Here is a 24,673-nt window from a genome sequence, read left to right as displayed (position 1 = left end):
TTGCCAACTACATGTCGGCCAAACGTGGTTGACTCATGGTGACATTCTTAGGTCAGAGGATCCACCCTGTTGGCGCTCTGGCTCCTATCTGTGGGTGGCTCAGATCTTTAGAGTGATCCACCTTCACTGGTTTTTATCCACTGCCGAATATTTGTCGGCTGTACCTAGTTGACTCATGGTGACATTCTCAGATGAAAAGATCTGCCTCGTTGGCATTGTGGCGCCTCTTTGTTGGTGGTCCATGTCCTGTAACAACAATCCAGTTTCGCTGCTTTGCGGTGAATCCTGTAGCTTTCAGATAAAGACTTCCTGATAGCTTATATGGTTTTATGGATTGTTAGATAGAGTGGCGGCCGGCACACCACCACTCCAATGCATTTTCTTACATTTAAATTTCGTTTACTACTTATATTACTTTAGTCTTTTAACATTCTGTGACTTGAGCATGAAGTCTATATTCAGTAGTGACTTGTAATGCTACCAGTCGAGTGTGGAAGAAGACGTCCTGCCCTAAAATGAACGTGGATTGGTTACTTCAAACCGACACTACTCTCACTGCGGCTCATCATCTTCTAACTTCTTTTCTTCCATAAATATTTTTCTACTGGCTCTCTGCCTCAGACGGCACCTATTTCTCTCCTGGAGACCGGTAGGTTTCGATTCATAAAGGGAAAAGGAATTGATGATCTCGATGTAGAGTCCTTTTCGTTGTTGTTGTTGTTGTGGTCTTCAGTCCAGAGACTGGTTTGATGCAGCTTTCCCTGCTACTCTATACTGTGAAAGCCTCTATATCTCCGAGTTACTACTGCAACCTACATCCTTCTGATCTGTTTAGTGTATTTATGCCAAATGAAAAAATTGAAAAAAAAATACTTGATATCCCCAAAAATTCGTACATTAGTTTATTCCGCTAGCCGGTGTGCCGCGCCCACAGATTTCAACCGGCTGGTGCTGTCGACGCTGCAGACGGAGCGGGCGTCGCGCTGCTCGTCGGGGCTGTGCCCCGCAGCGGCGGCGGCCGTGGCGGCGTCCTACGTGTCGGCGTGCCTGCACCACCCGCCCCCGCAGCCGCCCCCGCCGCCCCCGGCCGTGTGGCTGCCGCCGCTGGCGCCGCAGTCGTACCCCTACCCGTACTCGTACCTGCACGCGGCCACGCTGTACGCCGCCGCGCTCGGCCTCCTGGGGCCCGCCGCCGCCTCCACGACGGCCGCCGGCGCCGCGGCGCTGCCCAAGGCGCCGCCCCTCAAGCCGCACGCGCTGCCGCCCCCGGCGCACGGACTCGCGCTGCCGCCGCCCGCGCCGCCGGCCACTCCCTTCCTCGACGTCGTCGACTCCAGTTCCAACAGCTCCACCGACTTGTTCGCCGCACACGTCAAGTCCGAGCTCTAGAACACGTGAGTCCGTGCACCACTCACTCGCCGTTATTCTCAACGCGAGCCACAGAGGACGAGTTTGACGGAGGACACGCACATTTAATATTGGTTCTTTGACTTAAGTTTAAAGCTTTTTTAGTTATAGTTGTTTGAAGAGGAAATAACATTGTGCTTATGGGTATAGCCGAATGGATTTCATATTGGGCCCTAATCAACCATTAGCACCTGTTCTCAATATCTGTGTCGGTCCATCATGCACAGGGGACATCGGCTGGTTAAAAATGGCTCATATTGATCTGAGCACTATGGGACTTAACATCTGAGGTCATCAGTCCCCTAGAACTTCGAACTACTTAAACCTAACTAAGCTAAGGACATCACACACATCAATGCCCGAGGTAGGATTCGAACCTACGACCGTAGCGGTCGCGCGGTTACAGACTGTAGCGCCTAAAACCGCTCGGCCACCCCTCGGCTGCTTAAGTAATTGTCAATGTCAATGAAATTCACCAACAGCCGTGTAGCTTAAGGTGTTATTTTAGATTCAAGGCTTCCGCTCCTGATAGCCGAGTTGTCAGCGCGACGGAATGTCATGCCTAACGGCCCGGGTTCGATTCCCGGCTGGGTCGGAGATTTTCTTCGCTCAGGGACTGGGTGTTGTGTTGTCCTTATCATCATCATTTCATCCCCATCTACACGCAAGTCGCCGAAATGGCGTCTACTCGAAAGACGTGCGCCAGGCGAACTGTCTACCCGACGGGAGGCCCTGGCCACCCGGCATTTTTCCATTTTTAAGGCTACCAGTTTCAGCATTTCACTATGTCATCTTCAGGCCCCACATGCATGTCTCCTAATAAACGAAAAAGCAGCTAGTTGCTATTGAAGCACTATGTGTAACGACTGAATTCAGGACATCCAGAGATTTATGGCTCTACATGACATTTTCGTTTATTTGGAGATATGCATATTGGGCCTGAAGATGGCACAGGGAAATGCTGAAACTGGTAGCCTTCGAAACAAAATAACGTCATAAGTTACACGGCTGTTGGTGAATTTCATTGAACTGACAATCATGTTCTCAATATAGCGGCGCTAGTGGTCATTATTGTTAAAATTAAAAACAAATACTACACTCAGTGAAACCTAGTTTGTGAGGTCCTCATTAATACAGATATCTGCTTCAGTCAGATTGTATTTCTTAAAAATTTAGCCCGAGAGCAAGAGATGAATGCACTAAGCAGATTCAGAAGGATGTAGGTTACAGTAACTACTGGGAGATCAAGAAGCTTGCAAAGGATAAGGTAGCATGGAGAGTTGCATCAAACCAGTCTCAGGACTGAAGACCACAACAACAACAACAACAACAACAACAGCACGATATCAGTAAACCCCAACCCCCAATTGTTTAAATAATCCTGTCTATAAAAAGTCATACCTCCCGAACTGTGTGTCGCACAACGACGAAATTTTGCAGGTACATTCAGTGCTATACAGTACGTGGATACTATACGGAAATTGTTCTGCGAACCGAGATAGTAGCAAAGAGACAAAATCGACATGCCTGATGCTGGAGTTTTAATTCAGTACGCGATTAACTCTTTTCCTTTCATCATTTTGGGTGGGGTGTCTGAGAAAAAGAGCTTCGTGAAGGTTATGGGCAAAGTCTGTTGAAAGTTGCTAAGTGGTCTAATTCTAAAGTGCTGAATGAGTATAGTCTGGGTAATTTGCGTGCCATGAGTTATGCTGCCTTAAACATACGGGGTGAACATTAATAAAAAAGGCCCTATGAACTTTTGTCCGGAAATGCATCGTTGCAGCGGTAGACGGTGCTGACGAATGACTGACCACGTGCTGTGGTGTTTGTGTGTAGCCAAGCAGAGACAGCACGGCTGTATCAAAACAAGTATACTCACAGACAACAGACACATCCCTAACAACATTTCAAGTCCTTAATGCCTCATATCACACATCCGAACACGCAGTGAGTCCGCGGACTGTGCGTACGCCGGATATGGAGGACCGGGTTCCACAGGATATTGGGACGAACAGTAATATAAGCTTCAAGCAAGTGGCCCGGCAACGTAGTGTAAGCCAAAGTACGATTATGGTATCCTGCATGACAACCGCTACCTTCCCTATCACCTATAATCCTGTGGAGGTCACTTTGAACATCTGTTGTGACTGGATGCGATGCAGCTCTGTACTGTGTTCGGGACGGTTTGTTATTGTTGCACGCACACCGTTCATTTTCGGACGTATGTTCATTTCCCTTCTTTCCAGTCAGGAATCTGTCCCCGTAGCTTGTCGTTTTTATTAATGTTCACTGTATATATACAATTTATAACTGTAATACTTGACTTATTGTGCCAAACCTTTAACATTATATTACTACTCTTAATGAGTACATTTAAATTTTAAATTTTGAATTAGTAAATTCGGTCAGTCAGGGTGTAAAACACTGCAAAATTATATACACAACATGTAATTGGGACTCTGCCTCATGTTAGCCTTTTGGTAACATATATCTGAGCCGGCCGCTGTGGCCGTGCGGTTCTAGGCGCTGCAGTCTGGAACCGCGAGTCCACTACGGTCGCAGGTTCGAATCCTGCCTCGGGCATGGATGTATGTGATGTCCCTAGGTTAGTTAGGTTTAACTAGTTCTAAGTTCTAGGGGACTAATGAACTCAGAAGTTGAGTCCCATAGTGCTCAGAGCCATATATCTGATTGGAAGCACTAGCGGAAATAATCGACGACGACGAATATGATTGCCTTTAAATTCAGCCAAGCAAGAAGCATATATCCTGGCACGGTGTCAGTTAGCAAGTTAATACTGAGTTGAGCAATAATGTATTGCCCCCGTAATTTACTTGGGTAAATTGATATCAAAGAGAAAGAAGGTGGCAGAGTCCACAAAAAAGGTTGTATAAGATGGAAAAAGCAGAATTACTGAAAAACGTTGCAGCTGTGACGGAATTTCAATAGTGTCAGACTGGAAGAATAATTTAAAAGAAATTGTAGACATTTGTTTCAAGAGGATGACACTTCAAAGAGCAATGAGACAACCAAAACAGCGAAGAAGGAATCGCTAGGTAGCTCACTTCTAATGTGATCAAAGCGAGAGTATCGATCCTATTTCAGGCTCCATAGTGCAGGAAGCTGCTGTAAGTTTAAGCAAGAAGCTTTCTGATTCTGATCCTAGCATCACAACCACCCAGAGTTGCTCTCTAAGGTGGAAATACCGACATGAAATGTGTCAGATGTTAATGATTGTTGAGAGCTTTTCAGGAGATACAGTAGATGCTTAAAATTTAAAAAAAGAATTTTAAAATCTTAAGTTCCTTTGGTAAGTTAAGATCAGTTTTATAACGCCTATGAATATGGTCTTCTTTATTAGGGGCTTCTTGCAAAACGTTAGCATTAAAGATCCCTCCTGTTATTTTCTGTCAACTAATGTATAATTAGTGTACGTCAGTGAAAATATGTATAAAATTATTTATAGCCTTTGACGCAGGGCAATCTAATTATTTCCTGAATTTTCGGCACCTATGGGGCACGTACCACCTACTCCGGATAAACGAGATTCTTCTGTATTTGTAAATACAGTCATTAAAGTGTTGGTTATACATTAGCTGTATCTCTGCTCGTACTGTAATCATACGTTTAAAGTACAGATAAAACAATTTATTACATGAATATAGTTGGCTGATCGTGGAATTAGTAGAATGGAACAGCTGTCCAGAAACATGTTAAAATCATTCTTTTATCTTATCCATTAACGAAAGCCTGTGCTTATAAAAACAAAACGTTTCTTTATAAAATAAGTTTTGCTGCTGCCAGTCATGTTTCTCGTTTACTTACTTATTTCTTGCACGATGCGTTTCAGGAAATGATTCCCATTATTAGGTGAGTTTGTTTCGTGTATTATGCCACTTAAAATGTCCGCTCAATAAAATTAGGCAGATGCTCTGATACCGGAAAAAAATGTCAGTTTTTTTTGTTTTTTAGTAGTGTTGATTTATAAATTTGAGGGTTAATCCCACGGGAGGCAAATCACTTCCTTCTGTGAGAAAACATGGAAAAAAAAGTATGTTGAAACATAATGCAGTCTCAGTGTTATTCCAGAGACACAAGATTCAAGTGGAATCTCCTGACGCAGGAGGTAAGTGTGTGTCATTGGGCTATGTCAGATACGAAGGCGAGACAGGGCTACTTCGTCACTCCTTTGAAGTTGGGAAAAGGAAAAGTAGTTGACATATGCAGAGCGAACTGGGGCTCCACTGCCAGAATTTTGATTGTTCTTCAGGGAAAATGAGTTGTTTCGTTGGTTCATTACAAAGTAATGATGATTTTACAGTTTTTAATACACAATTCAACAAAACCCCACTTTCAATTTCACAGAATGGGCATATGAATAGTGAAATTGATTAGTTCAAATTTCTAGGTGTTCAGATAGATAGTAAACTGTCGTGGAAAGCCCACGTTCAGGATCTTGCTCAAAGACTTAATGCTGCCATTTTTACTATTCGAACGGTGTTTGAAGTAAGTGATTGTTCGACATGAAAATTAGACTAATTTGCTTATTTTCATTCGCTTATGTCGTACGGTATAATATTTTGGGGTAACTCTTCCCATTCTCAAAGGATGTTTTTGACCCAGAAACGGGCGGTTCGGGCAATAAGTGGTGTGAGTTCACCAACCACTTGTCGACCCCTTTTCACTACTCTGAGTATTCTGACACTGGCCTCTCAATATATATATATATATATATATATATATATATATATATATATATATATATATACATATATATATATATATTCTTCACTGTCTTTTTTTGGTAACAGTATCAGCTTATTCCCAAGAATAAGCAGCTTTCATTCAGTTAATACTAGGCAGAAATCCAGTCTGCATTTGGATCGCACTTCACTACCTCTTGTGCGGAAAGGTGGGCAGTAAGTACACTCCTGCATTCGTTTCCAATGAGCTACCATAAGAATTAAAAAAATCTTATTAGTAATCCACGCGCTTTCAAATTGAAGCAGAAGAGATTCCTCATGGGTCACTCCATCAATTCTGTCGAGGAGTTCCTTGAAAAATTAAGTTGATTCCTATGTCATGTTGTTGGCTGCGTTTATTTAAACTTGTGTTTTGACTTTTTTGGGTTCATAAACTCTTTATTTTATCTGTTATTACTTTTGTGTTGTAATTTCTTGCACTGACACGTTCCATGACCTTGGAGATTTGCTCCTCAATTTGGTCCTACGGAACTAGACGTGTAAAATACAATAAATGGAAATAATGATCTCGTCGGCTTGTTGGCCGTTTACAGTGTAAAAGTCTGTAATATGAAATTGTGCAATATGCAACTCTGCAAAATGCATTAATGCGTTTGTAAGGGCAGTTGATGAACTACATGACTGAGAAGTAGCGGCCTCGGTCACGAAAGCTGGCAACGGCGAGTCGAGCCGTGTGCTTAACACGTGCCGCTGCACATCCGCGTCCAACCTGTGGGCAGAGGATGCCATGGCGGTCGGTCGGTCTGTTGGGTCTTCGAGCTCTTTCGTGGTTAGTTATATTTAGAGTGTTTCTTGCACATCAAATAATACAAGTTATCTCCCCAGATGCCTTTATCCGTAGCAAATTAAAGCACACAAGAAAATGAACGAAGAAGGAGGATCGGATACCTAAAGTTCCAAAAGTTCAGCGTCAGTCGTAGGATGTAGTCAGTGATATTTGATGAAAACCTGAACGTATTCAAAGTTTTCCGGACGACAGTCGAGGAATCAAGAATAAATATTTCCGACTCTGGCACCTGCAGCCGATCACTACTGGCTAATTCTCATGGCAGCGATAGACGACGAAGTTCGGCACAGTCCGGCAGAGACGATCGAAGTCGTGCTGAAAGAGTCCAGCGTGGCGGTGAGGTGACGGCGGATTATCGCAGCTGGCGATGATGTGCTTCAGGTGGCTGCCTGAATAGAACACATTTTCGCCTGCTCTGTGGCCGGTTGTATCACCTTTTGTAAATCCTCAGACCTGCCAAACCTATGATCTTCATTGTCTCTGCCCTCGATAGATCTACGTCCAGCGATGGGAAAGATATGGTAGCAAACAGCTCAGCAAAGTATTGTAGTGGCGCTCATCCACCGTATTCTGTGATCTCATGCACGAGGTGCACATCGACCGTCTACTCATCTCACACTTTAATTTCTTCCGACGTATTAAGACGTTCAAACAACATACCGGAATGCAGCCGGGTGACGTCTTCGACAACCGCCGTGGTATACGTCATCCGGCTGTTCTTTCAACTGCTCACCTGTCAACTTTTCGATACTATCGTATATCGTTGTTAATGTTTAACTGACAGTGGCGAAGAAAAAAACACCGAAACACAACAGAAGGATATGAATGCAAGCTTATGGGTGAAGAGTAAGTTGTGTATTATTGTTGTCAACCAAAAGTGCCGCAAAAGGAAGAAGTTTGTGTCCAACTAAACCACAAGACAAACTGCATATGCCGTCGGCATTTGGACTACCATGACATATTTTCAGTGCATAGTAGATACAAAGGTAAATGGGTAAGAAGTAAAACGAAATGTAATTACTCTGTAGTTAGTGGAAGGAGACAGCATGTCCCCTTGAACCAAAACACGCAGGAAATACCTCTAAACAGCATCAGAAATTTTATTGGTGGGTTTCGGGTTTATCCTGTAGGAGATGCTTATTTTTATTTGGCCTCGATGCATTCACATAATACGTTTATAATGAATAACAGTATCTATCATATATTACCTACCTAAAGAATTCATAAGTCGTAGTTGGTCAATGAAATGGCCGTCATGGTTGCTTTGTTCGTCATGTGCCATCTAATACGTAGAATTCTGTAGTTAGATAGTGTATGGCTCAGACCGATAACAATAAAACGGTGTTCTGCATTTGTGTCTAGAACAAACAAAAGGTAGCATGCAAGGAATATTCGTTTGTATTATTCATCCTATCGTTTTCAGAGCAGAAATTATCTACCTGCCTCATTGAAACTATAGGTCGAGCTGAGTCGCTAGTGGTCAAACCTTCGTGTCTTAGCTGTGCAGGTAAACCTCAGTTCACGATGCAGTGCTCCACGTTATGTCCCGGTAATTCACACCCCGCACAGGCTCTTTTGTGAATGTCTATAGAATCTGCCCTGAAACATGGCAGAAGAGTGCATTGATACAACCTAGAGTTTCAGTTTTTCGTTTTCCAGGTGTACAAGGAGGAATGTGCTGAATGTCCAGGTGGAATTCCGAAATCTCATTGAACAAACCGAAGTTTCTTCCAAACACAAGTGCCTCACATTTATCCTCAGTCTGCGATAAACAAAGATCTTTGTTGTAAATAAGCTAATCTTATAGGAGGTTCAGTTAATTGACATATGCCATTTGTTATATCAACTGCACAGAAACAGTTAAAAATCAGAATCCACAATTTTCTAATAGTTTATGCCTACAACTTGGTGGTCCCACAATTGTTTCTCGCTGTGTAACATTTCTCGTACAAAACAGATGTGGGTCGGGGGTCCGTCTTTTGTGACAACACAAACGAGGTCAAGGTGAATAACTCATTGCTTGACAACAAGATTAGGCTGTCTTTTAGCAGTGATATTCGAACGCTTACTGAAATTAGATTTATCATCTAGGATAAGTTAAATTAGGTAGATTCACGAAAGCTAAAACGCATTTCTAAGCCCTCGTTGTTTTCGTTTTCTTCCTCACGAGTACAACCTTTCGCATTCCATAAATTCCGCATATAGTACAAAAGACGTTTTCTCTGTTGTGTCAGTCCATTTAGCTATAAAAAGTTATGCAAATTTGCAACAGTCGAACAACTGTAGACAAGAGCGGACGAACTCACATCTACAGATCTGAATAGAATGACATGGAAGCTATACATTATGTTTTCTCATATCGCGTTCGGTTTCATATATTGCATTTTGGAAATAAATTATAAGGGAATTAACTATGAAAATGGTCATCACATCTGTGGATGTTAGATGAAATGTACTTAAGCGGTTTAAATGACCTAATTCGAGAACACTCTTGCGAAAAATAGCTATCAGAAAATGCGTTTCTGAGGCGCTCTCCACCAGAACAGTTACGAATTCACAACAGAACTAAGCCTTTCGTGGTCCGGGCAGCATTACTGTCATCAATTCACATTAAATTAACGGGCAATGCAAATAATAGCAGGAGACTAATTTGATAGGAAAACAGGCATAGTGTTAAAAGTTGCTCTTGTGTCAGGCAAGTACGCTATTTGCAGAACTTAGAAAAGTAATGCATCATCGTTCACGAACTGAAAATTGTCTGCAAATGGTTGGCGGCGTTATAGACGGTCAGTTGTGCAAATCAGGATATTTTTGATTAACAGAACTCAAGTATAGTTTTAGTTTCAAGAAACAATTCCTCATGAGGGTCATTAGGTCACACCTGTGATTTGTGGGGAATTGTGAACAGAAAGAGGCTCGAATGACGCCACGTCATGGAAGGTAAAATTAACAGTTTAAGCTTGTGAAGGAGGGAACAGAAACCATCAAAAATACATTCCACAGTCATCACAAACAACAAGATTGTAATATATATTGCAAGCAGAATATCAAGTACATGAATTGTGAGGCGGAAGTAAGTATCAGATAAGTCAAAATATTCATTGAATGAAACGTTGACCCACATCGGTCCTCTTCGCCAGCTGATATTTGAATTTATAGGTGTAAAGATGATGTAACACTCCCATTGCAATATTAGTGACAACGCTACGTTATTCCTCCTCTTCAACTCCGTTTCTTCAATCGGCTAATCAGAACGACTGATCCATTTAATCAAATAATGATTTACATGTTTCTTCGGTAGCAGCTTACAGTACGGGCAATGAAAGAGTTAACCGATAGCAGTTAACAATGAATTACGGAATATACTGTTTATTGTTAGAGTTGATCCTTATCCAAAAATTAATTCAAGTTACACTTTGCTCCAGGAAAAACTTTTTTTATGCCACAACACATAAGGAATTTATTCAAAACCTCCGGTATACTGCAAACGCAGCAGGAATGATTAAGCTGTACATAAACTCGAGATGGGTGCAGTTTCAACCATATTATGAGGAAACACCCTTCAGTGCGTCTGCAGCTCTAGAGTACCACTGATCAACGAGCGTTAACTCAAATATTACTCCCAGCGCGCGACCATCACAAAAAACAACAATAATTTATAAAACACTCTCAGTTGAAGATAATATCAACTTTCTTCAAAAAATTACCAAGAAAGGCAAAAATATGGATCTCTCCGAATCCAATGCTACGGGAGTTCCCGTTTCATCACGTGGCTATTTCAAAATCCAATTTTAAAGAAATCATGAATGTAAAAGTAGCAAGAAAAGGGAATTTGATTCTGGTCATTACCTGACTAAAATTAAGCTGAAACTTCTCCCCAATAAAAACCAAAAGAGACAGCAAAAATTGATTAAATATAACACAGGCAGGCGCAACATCACCAAAGAGTTAATAAAAAATTTTCAGGAAGAAATTAAGGTAACAAAATCAGGGAAATGGGAAAAATATCGAAAGGAATCAACAAGGCAGCGAAAAATGTATTTGGAGCAACTAAAATTAAGAAGAGGGTCTGGCGAAATGAAATCTGTGAAGAAGCAGTTTCAGAAAGAACAAAACAGTGGAAGACATGGAAATGTTTTGGGAAGTCTGAACACCTTGATGAATTTAGAGTGGAAGGGAAAGTAACAGCAAGACTGCTAAAAGATCTTTTGAGAAATCACAACTTCTTGACATACAAAACAACTTTGTAAAAAATAATTCTGGGAATTTTTATCAGATGTTTAAAAGTCGCCTAAAGGGCTACCAAGCTGCAAGTATTGTAAAGTAGGCCTAAGCAACAGCCAAAATTGTGAAATACTAAGAAAGTACTTGGAAAAATTATTGAAGTGTGAAAACCAAACTGTAAGCTAGAATTTCCAGATCTCCGTAAAAATACGGAAGCAGATCCACCTCCTACAGCTTAAGAAATTAAAAAAAGCAATAATTACCCTGAAAAACAACAAAGCCACTGGAGAAGACTCTATTACATCTGAACTTATTAAATGGTCTAAACCAAAAATTGTAACTAACCTTCAGCTCATGTTTGAAGAAATGTGGTGAACTAAAAAGATACTAGAAGATAAGCAAAATGTAAATAACTACAGGGGTATATCTTTGTTGCCAGTGAGTTTTAAAATATTTGCAACAATACTACTAAACATGGTGGAGGCAACACTTGAAAGCCATTTGGGCGAATATCAGTGTATATTTAGAAAGGGCGACCTTGCTCAGAACAGATTTTCAACCTAAAGTTGATAATTCGTCAAAGACTTGTAAACTCCAAAGACACAGTTGTAACATTTATAGATTTTAAAAAGGAATTTGACTCGGTTGATAGGGGAACACTAGATAAAGTGATCAGAGCATTTGGTACCAAATCTAAGTTAGCAAATCTAATTCATGAAACGCTCGCAGACATCAAATTAAAAGTAAAGTTTCGGGGTGAAATATCGAAGGCATTCAACATAAAAACAGCTATAAGGAAAGGTGGCGGCCTGTCTCCACTCTTCTTTAACTGCGTACTAGGTAAAATGGTAGGAGAATGGAAACAAAAACTAAAAGAACAGAAGCTATCACCAATCAGACTTGGAACTAAAACAAAGTTATATTGAAATTCACTGATTAGCGTTTGCGGTTGATTTTGCCATTCTTTCTAAAACCCTAATAAGTGCTGGAATACAAATCAATATCTTAGAAGAAATAGCCAACAAAGCAGGTTTAAGAATATCAGTAGAAAAAACAAAGTTTATGACAAATATAATAAATGCTCCAGAATCCCTAGCAACAGATATTGATAAATAGGGTAAATAAATTTAAATATTTTGGAGAAATTATCCAATTAAATGACTTAGAAAAATTCGCTGTAGAAAAAGGAGTACATAAAATGGAGAGATCTCATGGAATAACTAGGAATGTCTACAACAGAATGTGTCTGTCTAAAAATTTGAATATACAGCACGACAACTCTGTAATAAAACCAGAATGTCTTTATGAAAGTGAATGTTTAGTACTGAACTACAAATTACACAAACTTGAAATCCTAGAAAGAAAATTCATGCCAAAAATACTTGGGCCACCAGAAAATACAGAGGTATGGAAGTTAAGAAGCACTGAAGAAGTTTATCGCAACATAGAAAACATAAATGAAATACTACGAAAAAGGCGACTGCTATTTTTTGGACACTTATACAGAATGAACAACAACAGGTTAAGCAAACAGATTTTTAAATATCTTTGGGAAAAGAAGCCAATAACAGCCTGGATTCAAGAAGTTAGGAAAAATTGGGAAAGAAACAACAAAAATGAAAAAGATGCAACAGAAAAGAGATTTTCAAGAGGAAAGTGTTAAAAATGGAAGGATTTAAGGCGGGAGGGAGAAGAAGACAGGATTAAAATGGTACGAGGAGAGAAAAAGGATACTTAATGAGAAGATGAAAGAATACTGGAGGAAAAAGAAAGAACAACAAAGAAGGAAGCATTGATATTGGTGCGTGGTCCTCAGACGACGCAAATGAAGAAAGAAGAAGAAGAAAGAAAACACTGTCAGCAGGCAAAGATTATTTTTATTGTTGCTCACAGCTTAACTAGCTGTCGCTGCATGACTGTCAATATTCAGTACGGAGCAAAACTAAAGAATATTCTTAAAATACCAGAAGAGTAGTAAATTATGCATACATTCTAGCAATGTGTATACATCGTAATTACTGCCAGCAACATATATGTAATACATGTGTGACCCAAGTTAGTTATCAGTTTGGCAACAAACGCGCAACAAAAAAATGAGTGCATTCAAATTTTGCATCGAAATTTTCATTTTCCAGGTAGCAAATTCCACTTACTGGACGAGATCGCTGAAAGCTTGAAACAATTGGTTTGTTGTGTGTCTTACGAACGAATGGCAGAGTTTGTTTAGAGACAGAGCAATTACTATCTCAAAAACAGTATCAGAATACCTCTCTCTCAAATAGATCAGCATTTAGTTGGTCTAATGTATCAAAGAGAGTTGGCTGTAAACGGCACAAAACAACCTTTTAGTATTTATATTTTTATACCGTCTGTTACTGCCCCTAATATTACAAACAATATCAAGTAGATTACACTTAGATTGAAATTGTAAATGCTATGACAGTAAAAAGCATCTTATACTACCTGTGGCTGAAATACATTACCTAAACAGAAATGTAGGGTATATGTAAAAGACATGTTTGCCTGTACCTGATTGTAAAATACTATCTACACATTGCATACAGGTCTACCGACTAGAATCAGCATTTCAGCTGCAGAGTGACATGAGTCGAGAAAGATCAGTTTATACACAACCGACTATGTTTTCAGATACTAAACGTTGCTTTATCTGTGACACGTTATCACGATACTGCAAATATTTAGTGGTGTTTACAGTTATGACATGACGAAAGTACAATCATAACTGTTGGTCCTTTGATTGCTCTTGGCGCTGATTGATTGGAACTACGACATATGAAATATTAGCTCACTTTATTATAAGAATGACAAGAAGTTTTACATAACCGTATACAATCCATGGCCACAGGAATATGCCAAATATTTACAGATGTCTTTGAATATTAAATCATCACTTGATGTAAGCTTTTCTAACTCCGCTCAGGAAGTATAAAGATCACAAAGTTCTGAAACGTAGTACATTCCAAGACAAGAGTCACATGTGTTCTAACGGGAGCGAGGGAGTGGCTGTAAGACATCACTATTTTCTGTGATATCGATGCGAGCTGTCAACTTCGGTTTGGCACAGCGATCATTAGGCAATACCACATTTCCATACAGAGCAAAGGTGTTTGCTGTCGTCTCGTATACATCCATGTTACAAAGAACTCGTTTTTTTGTATAGCGTGTACTATATATAATAGACATTATAGAATGGAAATAGCTGTACCATGGCAACATCACTACGTAGTTTTAAAATTGACAAGCTGTCTACCGCCAATGACAACTTGCGTGGAGCACAGCTCAATGATAGGTTGTGCGAGTAACATGTTGCCTGATTTGTGTTGGTTCAATAATTCTCTAAGTAAACTATTGTTATTTTATATATTTTGTTCTATCTAGTCAGTGCCAGGTTTTCGGGGAATGTAAGCTTGCGTCTTTACCATTATAATCCAGAATCTTGTATCTGGCTATTCTACCTTCATGTATACCATATGGTTTAAGTCGTAAGATGCAATATGGTCAGGCAAGCCAGTGGACTTGACATCGTTAGCGATTATCGTAGTTATTTAGTGATTATCGTTATTACTGTCCAGATTACGTGATAAATGTTCCAAGTTACGCTTCAGTGGTAATCGTTGCACGGGGTGGTTGTTTTCGCTAGTGAATATTCCTTAAGCTGTAAAATTACTTATGTAAATTTAACGTGTTCAGACAGTGTGAGGCATTACGAAACGTTCGCTTGAAATTCACATGAATAATCAAACAAATAATAATTAATTCTTAAGAAACTCAGAATAACTGTCCTAACTATTCCATTCTCCGTTTTTATTTGTGGCATTACTTACTCTCTCAGCTAAGGCGCGTCATTTCGATACCTGTCCGTTATCAAGACATAAAAGAAATATACCTTCAGTTAATTCGAGGGTGTTTCAAATTGTAACTAAACCAAATAAACGTCATGCAGACTACGATGGCCACAATGATACACAGGAGTTTAGAGCTATAAGGTATTTCATTCTACAGCATAAATGAAGTACTCAGTGGCTCTGTAGTTACAAAACGGAACTAAGAATTAACTGAGAAAGACTAAGATACACACATGTTTCAATGAGAGTTTTTTGAAAACATCCATTGTCACTTAGCAATAGCTCTACGTTATGTGAAAAATCGACCCCGTTGACAAATAAGTAATGCGATTAGTGGGAGCATGTTTACTACGAGTACATACACGATTTCCACATTTTTTGATGAGAATGTGTGTGTTTCCGTCCCTCTTTAAGGATTGTGTTACGTAGTGTAATATATTGTTCCAATTTGAATACACCATTTCTTAACGGTGTTGTGGATAACAGTGTAGGAGGTACTAATATTTGTGAATGGTGCGAAAATCAAGAAAGCCGGTAAAGATACTGTGAAACTTACATGATATACTTAATAATAACTAAAACAAAATATTCGTTTGTGAACGAACGCCTTTAGCATTATGCCTAAAATTTGCATTCTGAAATATTGTTCATATCTGATTTTACGCATATTAAGGTGTAGCTCATGTCCTAATTTTTACATAAAAAGAAAATTAAGTAAAAAATTAAGCAATACTGAATTATAAATTATACTTGTTCTTGTATTAAGTACAATAATCTATCAATCTGTAACCAGGTCATTAGTGAAGTGCTTAAGTCACACAGTGCACACAACATTTGTGGAAAATCGAGATCAGTTTCGGTGTGAAAATGTCCGTTAGTGAAGTGCAGTGCGACTTTAGACCTGTGATTACGTAAAGAGGAATCAAACAAATCGTAAGGACACATAAAATTTTAGTGCTATTTTATTTTATATAAAAATTAAACAGTAATTATTAGGAGTGAAAGCAAAACAGTATAATATTTAAGGACAGTAATTGATTTTACCTTTCATGTAAAAGGCAAAAGGCTTTTGCCGTAATATATATATACACATTGCACGTAAAACGCTGTTACTTATACACAAATGCTTTTACAGCTGCTGCGAAAAATATTCACTCCATTAAACTTGTGTTAGAGAAAATACTTCAGTTCCCACAATACCACTCAATACCTGTGGAATATTTGGATTAAAATTGTTTGATTATTAAGACACAAGTGTGACAATAAAATACGAATTGCAAAGTGATTTAGGAACCTTTCATTAAAAGCTTACAGCTTCTGATACAACAGGCAGGTGGTAGCTTCATATCGTTGACTGCTTTATCAATTACCTCTGGTACAATCATACGACGAAAACAATCTGTCAGAAAGAAAGTTACGAGAATGTAACAAAGTAGATGTACATATATCAAACCGAATGGCTAGCGAATTGCTCTTTAAATACTGTAAACGCTTCAAACAACGTTTGAGATAATCTACTAATAATTTGTAAACAACTCCATTACCTAACATTGCAGTGTTTTTTGTGAGTTGTTGTATAGAAAATAAAGAAAAACTGTAAGAAAAGCAGTATACGACAGAACCAAACCAATCTGATATCAGGTCCCAGGAGCCTCATTTTCCAAAACATATAGAAGCTACACGATACGATAAACAGAGCTACACACTGTGAAACAGTGATTACCCTGACGGCAAACTAATCGGCACGTTAAACCCTAAAGTCTGTTGGTAGGAAACTCGGATCTGTGCTGGCGCTCCACATACAGCCTTAGGTGAAGACTCTTTCCATGGACTACTGGAAATGATTATCCAATGTAGCCGGTACCGCTGCTGAATTATTTGTGTGAGACTTAATTGTAATAAGTTTTATTGCTGTAAGGTGTTCTTGCTGCTGCTCTCTCCAACGTGGAAAACGTGAATAAGCTCCATTAAGGCATAAAACCACCTGATTACCATATCGTCCCCCATATTTTCAAAATCTCGCTTCCAGAGGCCAAGAACGGTGGTGTTAGTAACATCGGTCCTCAATCAAATTGTTCATTCCAGAGTGTGAGAATTTAATTACAACTTCCCACATGATCCAGTAAGCTCCGCGTCGTTGCGTGAAGCTTAGTGGGTAGACATCTGTAGTTTGGTGCTAGTTACCATGTACACTCCACATGCTTAATTCATAGAAGTCTCAGCAAAGGCTACGGTAGCAACAGACAATAGCCAGGTTTCTTGTGACGAAGAAAACAAATCCCATTGGGAATTAATGACTAGTTCGAAATATATTCACTGAATGCAGATAACTTGGCTTCAGCTGTATTAGGTGTAGATGTACAGTACTACCAATTGGTGACATATGTCTGTTCATCCAGACGTGCAAGTAAATATTATTGACAAGCTTGAGGGTTCCTGCAGGATTCGTACTGCGAAATCCTATCATCCACACGTTTCCCGTTATTGGTGTGCTGTTGGGGATGATGCAAGAGTCCCACTGAGAGAGATGGCGCAAAGGTTAGCAGACTCCACTCGCATTCCGGAGGATGGCGATTCAGACCCGAGTCTGGGCATCCAGATTCCCCTCAATCGCTACTCGTAAATGTTGGGATGGTTCGTTTCAAAGGGCATAGCCGATTTCCTTCCCCACCCTAGAAACATTCAGAGCTTGTGCTCCATCTCCAATGATTTTCGTATCGACGGAACGTACAACGCAAATCTTCCTTTTTTTTTGTGAGGCTCCCGCCACGTTCCACAGTTTTACGATAATGCATTCAATTTTTGCAGTTGCTTTATGAAGATGATACGGTTTTGGAACAGCGCAGGTTTGTTCATTTGGCTACAAATGGTTCAAATGGCTCTGAGCACTATGGGACTTAACATCTGAGGTCATCAGTCCCCTAGAGCTTAGAACTACTTAAACCTAACTAACCTAAGGACATCACACACATCCATGCCCGAGGCAGGATTCGAACCTGCGACCGTAGCAGTCGCGTGGTTCCGGATTGAAGCGCCTAGAACCGCTCGGCCACATCGGCCGGCATTTGGCTACCACTGATTCAAGGTAATAACTGCAAATTTGTTCAATACCACTTGAAAACTAGCCAGTTGATACTACCAGCTGTTTTACTTACATTTTAAGTTTTCTCCATTCACCGATATTATTATTCGACAGCAGAATGCTCGCCTGCCTACTCATTCCTTTGGTGATAAGTGGTAATAGTTCAGTTGCTTTTTAGATAGTGTGCAGACAAACATTTTAACGAAATTTTCGTACTGTTTTGATTCTGCCATTTGTATGGCAGTCATAATGCATATGAAAGGATAATGAAGACAAAATATCTATTCATGTTATACATATTTTATCTGAAATCTAGAAAGGTATTAATTTATCGGGGTATAAATTCACATACTTCTCGCAGTTTGAACTACGTTAACAGGTATTCTCAATACAGAACTTCCTCACATCACAAACCTTTTTCATACACTTTATATTACCGTATCTCTCTCTTTCTACACCACTCCATTCTTCTCTCAACACTATTTCCGCACTGAGAGCGTATAAAAAGCATTATCCAAACATATAGATTTCAATGACGCTTTGCATATCTTAAAAAATTAGTGCAGGCAAAAATTTACAGTGGGGATAGGCCTTTGCAGTGCTCCACACTTTCTGTACCAAGGTTTATAAAAACTGAGAAGCCATAATACCTATGCGCCATAACGAAATACATGTTTTGCATAATATGTAAGACTTGCTCTGGCCAGCATTAAATTGATGACGATCGAACATATACAGACTAGCGGAAATAGCGGTCAGCCAGCTCTGTTATACTCAGCAACAGCCAACACGGCTGTTACAAAATACAATTGTTGTTGTGTGACAGATATGAATTACTGACTTATCCTTCCATCTCCACGATTCTGTTTAGCCTCAGCTCTTAATAAATATCCACAGGCTTATAATTGCAAATAAATATAGTGATGGGCTACAACATTATGACCACTGCCCAACACGAGATGGGATACGAACTAGTAATGTCGCGGGTAGGTCATGCTAGAAGAAAAGTATGTAGGCGCAGCAGAAGTGAATGGGGAATTATTCTGGCGACGATAGAGGCCGCAGACGGAAAAATGCCCTCATATAGACGACTATGGGGATACATTGCTATGGCCCGGTACCTGTGAATGAGCATCTCGAAAACAGCAGAGCTGCTCGGCTATTCGCGTGCCGCTGTCTGTGGAAAGTGGCTGAAGAATGGTGAAGCCACGAGAATGCAACAAGCCGTTTCCAAGCCTCATCACAGAACGTGGAGATCGGAGGTTTGCCTTCCCTGTAATGCAACATAGGCGGCGATCTGAAGCAGATCCACTGACAGAATACAGTTCTGGTGTAGACACTTGTGTAGCGGGGCACATCCGTTGAGGGAACACCGCTGAACATGGGTTATCGCAACAGGCGGTAAATACGTGTTCCCATGCTGCTCCAACGACATCGTCATCTAAGATTGCGGTGCAGTGGGCACTGGATCATCGATACTGGACCGTGGATGATTGTAAATGGTCGCCTGGTGGGATGAATCACGCTTTTTGTGGCACCATGTTGATGGTAATGTCCAGATACGGCTTCATCCAGGCAAACGTCTCCTAGGAACATGGACTGCGCCATGCTATAGGCCGATGGGGACTGCTGTATGCTATGAGGGACATTCGCTTCAACTTGAACCGTGGTTGTAATCGAATACAACATCACAGCTGTGGGCTATTTGAACGTTATTGTGGACCACCTGCATCCCTTCGCGCTTTATGTGTTCCCCGACGGCGATAGTATTTCCTGCAGGATAACTGTCCATGTTGCAGGGCCACAAACGTGCTGCAATGGTTTGAGGGGCGTGATAGTGAACTGACGTGAATGTCCTGACGAATCTTAATCCAATGGCACTCATCTGGGATGCTAACGGGTGCCAGCTCTGTGTCCACAAACCACCGACTCGTAACTTAAGTTAATTGCATGACCTGTGCGTAAGCATCTGGCGTCAGGTACCTCCGGAAACCTACTAAAGACTTGTCGAATGCATGTCACAAAGAACTTTAGTATAGTGCCCTAAAGATGGAGAAACACAACATTAAGCAGGCGGTCACAATGTTCAAGTTAATTCGTACAAAACATCGCATCAGGCAAACCATCAGACGTAGTACTAGTAAGAGAGACTATGAAACGAATAGGGCATCCTGCGGAGCAACTTTCCTAATGATATGGCTTAGAGGACGTAGAACTCTGATACATGACAGATCACTACGATATTGGCACATACGTGTAGAATTCCCACAACCATGTTGCAGCGGATCTTCCGGTGTGTCACTACGAGATCGCAATTGGCGTCACGTAGCACGCGTAAATCATCGGCCTCGTTGTGTACGCGATTCGGAAATACAGCTAGGTCTATTGCAGTATGTTTCACCCAGGAACCGAGTGCCTTCATCCTCATCTTGATTACGTCTCTATGCGAAGTAATGTTCACTTAACAGGATGCTACAGCCTTATTAGACGTGCGCAAATTGTTCATTACAAACTGTTCATTTACTGCGAGACTGCGTTGAAAAATAATTGGAGAAACCGGAGCTCTGTTAATGAGCAAAGAAAAAAAAGGCAATAATTTAGAAGCAGGCATGGAATGGAACGAATGAAATGTGAAGCGACCCGGAGTGGCATATTTTTACAGATTAATACTTCTGAAGTAAGATTTGTGAAACTGTTTCACCTGAGAACATTGTCCGAAAATAAAAATATACTCGGCTGAAAATAGAAAATGTACTGGAGCATCAAGATCCTTCAGTTAACAGCAGATTCAGAAGAACTTCAAAGTGTTTTGTGGTTCAAGCATGCAAAACTGCGAAGTGAGTGAAAAATAAAGCATCAGAATCTGAACCAGGAGATTTCCACGTTGCTTAACGTTATGCCACTTATTTCGGAAACTAGCCCTTGTGTAAAATTATTTTTGGGTCTCGACGTCACATGTCTGAACACTCATTTCCTCTACATTTATTCCGTACACATGCATAGTGTAGGTCAATTAATACTGTTACACTTGCATAATGTATTTGCGATATATATATATATATATATATATATATATATATATATATATATATATATATATATATATATATACTGTGCCATTACCTAGCCATTATTACTATTATTAATGGTAGTAGTATTATTAGCGTTACTATGTTGACCCACAGCATTGTCGTCAATCACAACATGCAACAACTTCGAAAAATGTCAAAAACCCGTCCCATTACATAAGTAGAGGGAATGGATCTAAAAGAAGAAATAAAAAATAAATAAATAAATTGAAAACATACAGGAAAAAATCTCTGTAACTCCAGTCTGGATTTTGATCGGGAAATTATTAGTTTTCAGGAAACACAATTACAAATTTACTGTGATAAAACGACACAGAAAAAACTTAGATGTCTTAGAGTTACAGTATTTCATACTGAACGCAGTTCAGAAGACTTAAGCATTAGGTAATGGAAACCTACCTATACGAATTAAATACCGCTGGCTCTACAGGGAGCTAATGTATTAGATATGTACAGTCCTTAAGTTTATGTGTGAATTGGCCAGTATAAACATTTGTTGTGGAAAATCTATTTCCAACAAAGCTTTACACTGTTAGCTGAATGTATGTAATGCTTCTTTCTATAATAGATGTATTCCTTTTGTCTTAAACGCAACAATCACCACGTATCAGCGGAAACTTACCTTTGTAATGATTGCTTAACAAAACTCACGGACAGGTTTGGCAGTGGATAGGTAGGCAAGGCGGTGTGTTTGGCAAAGGGAGCGAAAATGTGGGCGGTCTTAAAGGAATAAGGACATACGAAATTTGTTACCGCGCGGTTTGTGCGTAGGGCGATGGATATGTCCCCGGTATCTCAGCCTCAGGTGAACACCCGACCCACCATTTTTAAACATTAAGCACTGTTTATAGGCTCTGGTAGAAGCCACAATTTCTTCATCAGGGGAAAATATCTATAAAGAATTCCAGAGCGTATAACAATTCCCGCGTGCAAAAACCGAATCACGTAGACGGCAGCTGTTAGAGCTTGCTACTCTCACTACGTCGGCATGTCCATAGTAAGAACTTCACCGGGCTAGTCTTCACTTGTCGCTAGAGGGAGAATGTACGTCTGATACACAACACTTTTTATCTTGACGTTCTGTATTTTCGAAGCACTATCGCGTTTGAGGTCCAAAAGTACGCATGAGTAGTTCGTGTTGTCAGAGAGAGCGTTACAACAAGGCTCCATTTCTTATTATGACAAAAGCGTATCTTGTGATGACACCTTAAGGTTAAGAAGATGTTAGAATACTGTGTAACCTTTCTGAATATCGCCACTTGAATCACTTGAATCACACGGAAACTACGGTGTAACGAAAAAGTAGCGCTAGGTGATTATAATTGGCTACATATCCAAGCGAACTGAACTTATTTACTTAATGCCTAATAAATACGAACTCACATATGACAATAAACGACTCTTTTGATACTTACAATTCAATCTCTGTTTGCTTCTCCATTTCCTTGGAACCATTTTCACTATTCGGCCGTAGAAAGAGTCACTACTTAAAGCAGAGAAAGCTGATAAAATTGATGTAGAAAGTAGAAAAAAAGAGCTGAGTTTGGTACTCAGAAAAATTCAGAACTTTGATTTGAAATTGTGATGTTGTGATTATGATGTTATAAAAAGTGAGTGACAATTTAAAGTGACAATGTAAAAACGCCAAGCGGTGATAGTTCAAATGATACAAGATGTAAACAGTCCGAGTTAGTTGGAAATTTCCTGGGAGCCGTAGGCTTAGATATTTTATGCAGAAAATGTCTTGCAAATCACTCGCATATCCCATATTCTGAAAGGTTGTGTTCTATATGGGATCGTTAACAAGTGTAGCGTAGATGTTAAAGAAAATAGTATCAGTGCTGCTCAATCTGTGGTAGGCCTCTATACTCAGCCCGAAAAATACATAGCCTAAAGAAAACCTCGGAGAGGCGCCATGCATAAGATGGACAGCTTTAAAAAAATTGGAGTGTCAGTGTTGTCTTCCGGTTCAAAGAAACACGTCACTTGATTCAGTATAAATATTAGAGAAGGCCCACAATGATAACATCAGGACGACTAGAAGCTACGCAGAAATGAACAACAGCCGTGGACGGTGTGATACTGGGTTCGAAACTGTTCGAAATACAGAATAATGTGGCTCAGAATGGTTTGATATATGTATAGACGTAGGCAGGCATACTATACTGTAACATGTAAATTGTGAACAGTTTCCGGTGGAACCTGACGTACAAAAAAATTGAGAAACTGTATGTAACTTTCAGCAGCTCGTAACGACGCAGCAGAACACTGCTCTAGAGAACACCACAGCCATGTAAATAAATTTTGATTTTAAGATTTTAAACTATGTTAGAATATTATTTCATGGCACACACAAACTGAAGCTTAACAATCAAATACAAGTAACTTATGTTTATTATCAATTTCAGGTTAAATGAAAGGCTAGAAAAGTATGTCATTATTAATTTCTATTAGAAATAGTGTAAGAAATTATACTGTTGCTCTGTTTAGAACAACTGACTTTCTTTTTGCATGGAGAGTATAGTACAGTTTCGCAAGCAACCGTAGTCGTCTCAAGCGCAAATGAGAACTCTGCTTACTGATACCTGTGGTTAAAATTGCAATCATATACAACGGTTTATTCACTCAATATTTAACGGAATCGGTTGCTACGTGTACTTCATGAAGATATCCACCATTTATGTGTTTCTGAAAGGTTGTATAACTCGTAAACTAAATTAAATTCTGTAATCAGATCACATGTGTTGTAATCTATCGTCAAAAAATTATGAAAATGTCGTCAAGTCCAGTATTAATAATGGATTAATTATTTTCCTCCTCTTTTTTTGCCAGGAAACCGAACAACATAACACAAGTTACTTTAAATTCGTTGCCACTCGTAGTCTAAACAGCATTATTATCTTTATATTAAATTTAATTCCTAGCTTAAATTTTAAAATCCCAAGAAAGATAAAGGCCAATAAGAGATGATACATGCCAGACGGTCGCTTAACAAGCAACTTCTTTGCCTAATATTTATATATTGGATTTACCAGATACAAGTGCAGGTATTTCAATTGGTGACTGATGACTGTGTATTGAGCAACATTACATCAGTATTTATGTCATTTACAGACTAATAATTATAGCCCTTTATGATTTTAGGTTCGTTGGTGCCTCCAAGAACATGAGGCAAGACCAGGCTATTAATGGTTATTTTCCCCTGGACAGCAGGACAGGTGTTGACATGTTGATGGGTGGACGCAAAACGGTTAGTCTGTACTGACAGGCGTAATCCACTTAGTGGTGTAGTGCTATCGTGCAGAAAACATCAGTTAGTATAGTTTGTGACATGTTTGTGTGAAGACTGTTCGACGCACAGGAAAAAGAACCAGCACACTGATGTAAGTACATATTAAGCAACAACATATGAATATATCTGCACTTACCCATTAGAACCTGTATAACTGTCACAG

The 24,673-nt window shown here is 39.8% G+C and overlaps 1 protein-coding gene across 1 annotated transcript in view; it reads left to right on the top strand.

The window, feature by feature from the left end:
- Positions 1-24,673, top strand: part of LOC124616331 (fork head domain-containing protein FD5-like) — a 148,415-nt gene that overhangs the window by 47,697 nt on the left and 76,045 nt on the right. Inside the window, exon 4 of the mRNA XM_047144637.1 lies at positions 935-1,394. Coding sequence (XP_047000593.1) covers positions 935-1,389 — 455 coding nt within the window. The 3' untranslated portion in view covers positions 1,390-1,394. The remainder of the gene's footprint in view (positions 1-934; positions 1,395-24,673) is intronic.

The sequence above is a fragment of the Schistocerca americana genome, chromosome 5, assembly GCF_021461395.2.
Source record: "Schistocerca americana isolate TAMUIC-IGC-003095 chromosome 5, iqSchAmer2.1, whole genome shotgun sequence".
In the NCBI taxonomy this organism is placed as follows: Eukaryota; Metazoa; Arthropoda; class Insecta; order Orthoptera; family Acrididae; genus Schistocerca; species Schistocerca americana.
This window is presented reverse-complemented; position numbering and strand designations above follow the sequence as displayed.